The 8,917-nt window shown below is 46.5% G+C and overlaps 2 protein-coding genes across 3 annotated transcripts in view; both read left to right on the plus strand.

The window, feature by feature from the left end:
* Positions 1-940: 940 nt before the first annotated feature.
* On the plus strand, positions 941-2,650 carry c1ql1 (complement C1q like 1; the record flags this gene model as incomplete). The annotated part of the gene is made up of 2 exons (XM_080859257.1): positions 941-1,426; positions 2,471-2,650. 2 exons carry the CDS (start codon positions 941-943, stop codon positions 2,648-2,650), a joined length of 666 nt encoding a protein of 221 aa, XP_080715383.1.
* A 4,879-nt stretch (positions 2,651-7,529) lies between these two features.
* The window catches only part of LOC308381494 (insulin-like growth factor-binding protein 4), a gene marked incomplete at its 5' end in the record, with an annotated part of 19,055 nt that continues 17,667 nt past the window's right edge, over positions 7,530-8,917 (plus strand). The window contains one exon of one of the 2 annotated variants that reach the window (XM_080859079.1): positions 7,530-7,971. In XM_080859079.1, the coding sequence (XP_080715205.1) occupies positions 7,530-7,971 (442 nt within the window). The remainder of the gene's footprint in view (positions 7,972-8,917) is intronic. The other variant, XM_080859080.1, reaches the window with a different exon arrangement.

Consider the following 8,917-nt stretch of genomic DNA (forward strand, 5'->3'; position numbering starts at 1 on the left):
GTATTTCGAACACAGATAAAAACAAATCCAGCTTACCCAATGTTTTATTTTATTATTCCAAAAACTTTCCTTTCAAGTTTTGGACAGGGTGTTGCAGAACTTGCAATAATGCCACTCTTTGATTATGACATAGTTGAATAGTGAAACTGTTTACGGAGACATGAGTTATTGGACTTTATTATGATTCTATTTTATAGAGTGTGAAAATCTGTGAGATGTGGTGAGATACATGATACATGAGAAACGTTGAAAATCTGTGTCTCACAGATAGAACTTCAGACTTGACAAGTATGGAAGGTTAATCTAGTTTATGAATTTGGTGACTAAACAACTACACTTTAGCTGCTGTTTCAAGTTGTACAGTTTAAGGTAAATTAATTGGTTAAGCTGGCTGCCTGGCTTTGTGTGTCAACAAGAATGCAGCTAAGCCCAGTGAGAGCACCAGGTGGCGCTCAAACGTCTTCGGGCCACGTCTGCAGCGCTGCAAGATACCTCATCTGTTTCTCCGTCATAACACCTATATATATATTTAATATATATATTTATATTAAAGCTAAATAAGGAAATCTTATAAAAGAATTAACAGTTAACAGTATAGGTTAAAATAACCCAGAGTCCTACACTCAACTGTCATAAGGCTGAAGGGGCTAACATTGAAATTGAGCTATTTCTTTTATAATTATGAACGACAAGCCAGTTAGTAAAAGGTGGTGATTACAAAAGCAGCTATTCTCTGATCATGTTAATTTGGTTTTATATATCACCGAAACATTGTCTGTCATACTAAATTTACATCCGAATAAAAAGCAGTTGAAAAGTAAATATTTACCCCCCCAAGCAGGCAAAGGTCAGGTACAGAGTTCACAGGCTGCTAGAGCTAATAAGAGGGGGACTGTAGTTTCTCCATAGCTGTCATTGACAGAGCATAGCTGGGTCTAACATGGCTGAGCACAGCACAGCATTAGCTCTGGGTGTGTTTATACTGGCACAGACTTGCTTTGCAGGACGCACCTCAGAGACCTATCCTGGAACCTGCAGACTGGTCTGTGACCCTTACCAAGCCCAGGGAGGCTCTCACAGCCTGGGCGTCAATGGGATTGTCATCCCCCTCTCATCTGGAGGTGGTGGTGCTGGAGGCTTACCAGGCCCTGCGGGGCCCCCAGGAAAGGCAGGCCCCCCTGGGCCCCCTGGCTCCACTGGGCAAGGCGTGTCCAAAGGTGGAGCCGTGGCCTTCTACGCCGCACTGCAGCAGGAGTTTGGCAGAGACGCCGTCCTGAAGTTCACAGATGTTGTGACTAATGTCGGCGGGGCCTACAGCTCCTCGACGGGCAAGTTCACCAGCCCCAGACCCGGCGTCTACCACTTCAGCTTCAACATCCTGAAGGCGGGCCAGCGCATTCTGGTTGAGCTGGTGTCTCGTGACCAGGTGAGCTTAGAGACATTAGAGGCCCTACATAGAGCCAGCAGCAGGCTGAAAAGGCAGTACTCTGTAAAATGATGGCATGATGTGCCACACATCCTCTCACTCTCACACAGTGCCCACGTAGTATCATATATTGTGATGTTTACACAGTGTTGCCTCCCACTTTGACATTCATTTAACTAACTGGGCCAGGAAAAGTAGATTATGATTATCTTTTATCATAGATAATGATTCAAGTAAACACAAAATGTTTTTGAACTGGTTCCTGTACTTTTATTACCTCTTTAGTTATTCAAGTGCCAACTTCCACTGTGATAATAATGAAAGCCACAGCATAGGTCATCCGTTAGCTTAGTGATGAAACACTGTTTGAACAACTGTCAATAATGGCATGTGGACTTTTGAATAACGGAGCCGTTTCAGCATAGTTTGTAAGCTAGTATTGGGCTAAACCCACAGAGGCCCAATAAAAGGAGGACTATATGTTCACTACTGAAGCATTAAAGGCACAGTCTGTGATTGTAATCCCATACACTTTTTGTCAGATCCAGCTAATTGCTCCTCACGGTCCTCTAGCTGTCTGTTCGGTGTTTGTGCTATGAAAAAAAAATCCATAGAGACGCTCTGCAAATGGGAAACAATCATAGGGATTGGGACGGGCCTTAAACAATTACAGCCAATCAACACGGAGCTTCAGGAACACAGAAGAAAGGGGTGTACTTTCATTGACCCTTGAGCCTGAATATCAACAACAACGTTTTACAAACAAAAATAGGACGCTAGACCTTCAGAGAGAGCAAACAGAACCCCACAATGCAGACGAGAGTTTTAGAAATTCTGTAGATAACACATACAGCCTCACATCTAAATCCCTTACTCTAAAACACATACAGTTAAGCCTCTTAAACTCTATAGTGACATGGTTTTAAAGCATGGATTGGCCAGTTGCTAAAAAGGGATTGTGGTGTTTGGTTTTGTTGTTTAAACTAATTTCAGATGGCTGAAAGTGTAACCTGTTTTAAGAGTGCTCTGTCTCTCTCTCTCCAGGTGGTGGCGACTGGAGTCGCTCTCGACATGCTGCACACCGACTCGGCCAGCAGCAGTGCCGTTCTGCAGCTCGCTAGAGGGGATCAGGTGTTCCTGCGGCTCTCCGGCAGTGACAAGACCATGGTGGACTCGGGCAAACGCTTTAGCACCTTCATGGGCTACCTGCTTCACGAGCTTTGATGGCCCGGCCACACCTGTTAGCAGAAACATACCAGTTTGGCCTTTGACCATAGTTTTTGTTCATACATGGTACACACCAATGGGAATATGCATACAGACTTTAACATACATGACACAAATCAACAGGAATAAGAATATAATGTTGTAATAAATGTTAAATGATGACACACTAGAGTGAAGTAGCCTGTAGGCACAAAGGTTTTTGCTTAACCCATACTAGTCCAAAGACTACATTTATAAGGTGAAATAAGATTTTAGCAAAAGCATTCAAACTATTTTATGTGCTAAGCCAGGCTTAAAGAACATGTGCACCGAAGTAAAGGTAATGTTCTGTTACATACTCGGTTTAAGCATCTGTGCATCTTATGCTGATAGTGGTGTGCTTCCATGGGTTAAGGCTTTCTGATGTAAACAGCAGAGCACAAATTCAGGCACGGCCTTGATATTTACCAGTCAGAGCTTCTGTCATTGATGAGAATTCATGATGGACTATTAAAAGCACACACACACACACACAAACACACTCATACACACACAAACACACTCACACACACACTCAAGGCTATAGGCTATAGGCTATATGAACGCTATGGCATTTCATTGTCAGACAGACACCTGAAATGGGACTTTTGTATATGACCTGTCTGGATTTTTCATACAAGGCTTAAGCTGTCATTCCCTGCAGGGGAAGATTTTCCCCATTTCTTTCATGTATAAATTCTCCTGCTGCTTGATACCAGCTGTATCTCGTGTGAAATTGCTTTCCTGATGGCTCTACTGTGCTGTTTGTAGATTTATCGTCTTCTCTATTAAACCTCCTCTGTCTTGTCTTCCTGCTGGCATTGTAAACACCAGATGAGCAGCAGTTTAGCGCTGTATGAAATATCCACAAAAAAACAGTCAACATCGCCAGCATTTTTTTAGGGAATACAAGCATTTTATCCTCAATTTTCTCAGTGTATATCTGCTTTAGTTTCCATGGTTTCTGCCTCTTGGATTCTGAACATATTTATTTGTATTCACCCACATTGCATTTCTCCTATTACGTCAGACAGGGACTAAGGGGGCTGTTTCTGACATAAAAACAGCGCAAAACAAAACTTCACAAAACGTACGCTGCCAGTGGGATCTCAAAATGAATTATTATAGGCATCTGTTTGCTGACGCACACCTCACTATAGCAATGATTTTTTTTTCTCTGATGTACGTACGTTGGCCAGGTGAATTACCCATCAGATCCTAACACATAGGCTGCCATTGTACTTCACAGATCTTACCAAACTAGAGGGGTTCACCAGATAACTAAGTAATACGCTAAGTAACTGAATTAAAATAAATATTATATAATATATATAATAAATAATATTCTATATTTAAAAAATCCCACAACTAGGGAGTCTAACCCTTGTTAATGGCACGGATATACAGTTAAACATTCTTCAACAACTGCCTATAACTTCCTCTAATATTTTACCTTTCAGTGTTTGTAACTTTACTAATATGAATTCTTATAAATGCTTGTGATGAGCAGCATAAATGCATGCATCTAAGGCCTATTTAACACAATGCATTTTGGGATGCTAGCATGTCCGCTGACGAATGTTCAAGTTTATACGTATAGTCGAGCGAGATAGCCCAGCACATTGTTGCGCTAGCCTGGCCTCTACTCCAAAGCGTGCTATCCAGCAGTGGTGAAGGGTGGGAGCAGCAGCAGAGGCAGGGGCAGGGGCAGAGGCAGAGGCAGGGGCAGAGGCAGAGGCAGAGGCAGAGGCAGGGGCAGGGGCAGGGGCAGGGGCAGGGGCAGGGGCAGAGGCAGAGGCAGGGGCAGAGGCAGAGGCAGAGGCAGGGGCAGGGGCAGGGGCAGGGGCAGGGGCAGGGGCAGAGGCAGAGGCAGGGGCAGAGGCAGAGGCAGGGGCAGGGGCAGAGGCAGGGGCAGAGGCAGAGGCAGAGGCAGGGGTAGAGGCAGAGGCAGAGGCAGAGGCAGAGGCAGGGGCAGCAGCCGGCCCGGGGGGACTCAGGGAGGACGGCAGCGGCCTCTGGCTGCTTGCCACTGCTCTGGAGAAAAGAACACAATGCCATCACAAAGCATGCCGGGTTACCATGGTAAAACTTGCACCACAGAACAAAGAGTACCAATGTCAGCCTAATTCAAACAGAGTGCTTGTGTAAGGGGGAAGACACACACACACATATGCCAACAACCTTAAGCACACACAACTGCATACCCGTGTGAACACACAAATGCACACATTCTCTGTCTGGCTCTCGCTCTATGCCTGTTTGTCTGTCTGTCTGTTTCTCTGTCTCCTGTGTATTGACATGAATAAAGAGACCCTCATCTCTCCTGCATACACATACAAAGACAAACAGATTCCACGAATCACAAAGAACGAGAGAGAGGGAGAGAGAGAGACTAAACCCATAAGACCTCGAGTCAACCAACACAGACACACACACTGAAAGACACAGAGCACACGGTTAGTGGCACAGCAGAACATTAGTCCACTTCAGGAGTCTGAGAGGAGAGAGAGATAGGGGAGAGGAGAGAGAGGGAAAGGGGAGAGAGGAGAGAGAGAGAGAGAGGGAAAGAGGGGAGAGGGTCATTGTTTTTTTTTTAAGACTTGGGGGCAGGGCTGGTATAATGGAGGGGGGCACTGTCCATTTTCCTTTTATAGCAGCCCCTCTCCGTACCCAGGCTTAGGTAGGAAGAGAGATAGAGAGAATATGTGTTAGACAGTGGCCATATGCACACTCACACAGACACAAGCATCATCTGTCTTTCTCCTTGATACACACATGCTCTCCCTCTCTAACGCACACACACACACGCACACAATATAATTCCAAGATCATGACCATGAGCAAGACAGAAGGTTGTTCAGGGTTTGTTTATTCACACAATAGCTGGACATTGTCTGACAGTGTGTGTGTTTGCATATTTAAGTGCGTGCATGTCCGTGTGGATGTGTGCGTTAGAAATAGCAAAAAGGTAACGCAACGAGCACTGCAGCCTAGATCTTTTTCCATTGTGGTTGTGTGTGTTTAGAGAATGACTGAGGGTGAGAGAAAAGAAAAAAAAGAGCCGTTGGTGGTGGTCTTTGCGTTGTAATCCTACTTCCCTGTGTGTGAGTGTGTGTGTGTGTGTGTGTGTGTGTGTGTATGTGTGTGTGTGTGTGTGTGTGTGTGTGTGTGTGTGTGTGTGTGTTTGTGTGTGTGTGTGTGTGTGTGTGTGTGTGTGTGTGAGAGAGAGAAAGGAAGAGAGAGAGAGAGAGACGGAGAGGGAGAGGGAAAGAGAGAATAGGTATTATAAAGAAATAAAGAAGTGTTCCTGACAGAGAAAGAGAAAGGGTGAATATGTGTTACTGACACAGTGTGTGTTTTTATACACCGCGATAGAGAGAGAGAGAGAGCAAAAATGCTGAAGTACTCGAGTAAATCGGCGTGAGTGAGTGAGTGAAAGAGAGAGAGAGAGAGAGAGAGAGAGAGATGAGACAGACAGAGGGAGAGAGAAAGAGAGATAATGTGTGCATAAAAGAAAGAGCGTGTGCATGTAAGTGAGGCAGAGAGAAAAAAGAGTAAGAATGTGTTTGAGAGAGTGTGTGTGTGTGAAAGAGAAGCAGAAAGAGAGAGAGAGATAATGTATTTGTGTGTGAGAGAGAGAGAGGGAGAAAGAGAGAGCCTGGATTTCTTCACCATGCCTGAGCCTCTCAGCGCGTGTCTCTCCACTGCACATGGAGGCGTGTCCTCTCACACGGCCAGTATAAAGTCCAAGGAGAGCTACTCGTGCCCGTCAAAGAAGCAGCACAGACCACAGGCACACACACAAACACACACACAGAGTCACTGAGAGAGAGAGAGTGAGTCAATGAGAGAGAAAGAGAGAGCGAGAGAGAGACACACACAAACCAACAGAGAGAAAAAAAGAAAACTTCCTTCAGATAGACTGGTCGGGGCCACACGCGCACTCTCGCTGCTAGGAAGCCAGGTTTTGCCGTGGTGACGTTTCAGCGATTTCATGTCGGTTTTTTTGATGCGCGCCGTGCCAACGACAGGACTTGCCTGGATATAGCAGCTCCACCACACCCCCCCACCCCCCAACTCACCACCCTATCCGCCAACCCCGCATCACCCCCTCACCCGCCCCACTCCACCGAGGACATCACCCATGCCCGGCATTTCTGCACGCCAACCTGTGCCAACCGAGGGCGTTCATCAACGAGCGCCCGCATACCTCCGCCAGAGGAGCTGCAGGAAGGGAGAGTGACACATTGCAAACGCTTTGGGGAAAGACGCCACCACTACCGCCGGTCTGATTATTTTTCCTCTCTCCGCTGAAACAGAAGGACGGAAAGAGAGAGAGAGAAAGAGAGGGAGAGAGAGAGAAAGAGAGAAGGAGTCCTTTGGGTAAAGGGGTTGGAGGAAGAGATTGTTAAAAGGTACCACATTAGAGAGAGAGAGAAACAGAGGGAAAGTGAGTGTGGGAGAGAGAAAAGAGGGTAAGGTGAGCTTAGAGAGGTATGCCACAGAGACAAGCGCGAGCAGAGAGACCAGATCAGAGAGCAACACAGCACAGGAGAGAGGGAGTTTGAGAGAGAGAGAGAGAGAGAGAGAGAGAGGGGGGAAAGGAGGACAAAAAGAAGGAGAAGGGTAAGAGCTTCTCAGGTGAGCTGCAGAAAAAGAAAGAGGGAGAGAAACAGAGAAGGAAAAATAAATCCTCAGCTAGAGTTCACAGAAACAGTGAACGTGAGAAAGAGAAAGCGAGAGAGAGAGACGTAGAGAGGAACCCAGGCACCTAGTGATAGACAGAGTTACAGACAATCTCTACAACAAGAAAGTGGGTTTTTGAGGGAGGGAGAGTGGGAAAAAAGAGAGAGAGAGCATGCCAGATTTGGAAAGGGGAGAGCGGCGAGCTACCATGCAACACATCAGTGTGCACCGGCTGCCCCTTCTTGGCGGTGGCAACCGTGCTGTTGGCCGCCCCTGTTGGGCCGCCTGCTGGGCTCTGTGCGCGGCCCTGGTCCTGTCCGCTCAGGTGTGCCTGGCCGAGGACGCCAGCGCCATCCGCTGCCCCGTGTGCTCCGAGGAGCGCCTGGCCAGCTGCCGGCAGCCTGACAGCTGTGAGGAGACGGTGCGGGAGACCGGCTGCGGCTGCTGCCCGACCTGCGCGCTCCCGCGCGGTGCCCACTGCGGCGTCTACACGCCACGCTGCGCCACGGGCCTCCGCTGCTACCCGCCGCGCGGCGCCGACCGCCCGCTCCACTCACTCATGCACGGGCAGGGAGTGTGCACTGACGAGAGGGAGGTGGAGGAGCGCAATGCAGGTGAGGGAGACGCACACGCGCATCCACGCACACACACGCACACACACACACACACACACACACACACACACACACACACACACACACACACACACACACACACACACACACACACACACACACACACACACACACACATGTTGCATTAGACTATGTGATTCCACTTCTATTGGACTACTGGCATTGTTAACTCGTTCAAAACTTCTAAACTGTGATAAATAGCATGGCATGAATCCATTCATGACGAAGCTGATATCCGGGGAGTTGCGTTCCATTTGTGTTTCGAGAGGAGGTTGACCCCTTCATTCAAACACTTTGTGTGAGGTGACAGCTTGATTACATGTTTCACACGTATTTTTTTAATGATGTGGTTGTGTGAGTGTACAGTGTGTTTGTGTAAAGTGGCTTGCAAAAGTATTCAACCCCCCAGAAGTTTCACAATTAAAAAAGATACGTACACATAACTCCCTACGCGATATTTTTATTGCAAACCTTTATGCTCTAGATATTTTTCTAAAGCAATATACGTAATGCTGCTTGCATAACAGTTCAAACCCCTGCCTTTGAGTTCCAGATTAAGGCAGAGGACAAATGATTCGCAAATTATACAGAGGTGCTTCTTTAGTTGATCATAAGTGATCATAATTAGGCTACCTATGAGTGGTTAGATTTAGTAGAGATTTGCTTCTGGTTATGAAACTCACCCTTTGTAGGAGTCACCTTAAAAATTCGACTTTATTGGAGGGTGGCAAAATAAAGCCATAGTTTTAGAAGGTCCACATTAAAAAGTGTATAGAGGTTGCTATAACGATATAGGAAAAGGTTTTTATGGTCAGTTAAACCTTTATACAATTAAAGGGATAATGAATAGAAGTAAACTCTACACAGTATGACAAGAAAAGCTGGCTAGTCTTGGGAAACAGCTACCATTAGGACAATTACCCAA

This window comes from Sprattus sprattus (genome assembly GCF_963457725.1).
Source record: "Sprattus sprattus genome assembly, chromosome: 1".
NCBI lineage: Eukaryota > Metazoa > Chordata > Actinopteri > Clupeiformes > Clupeidae > Sprattus > Sprattus sprattus.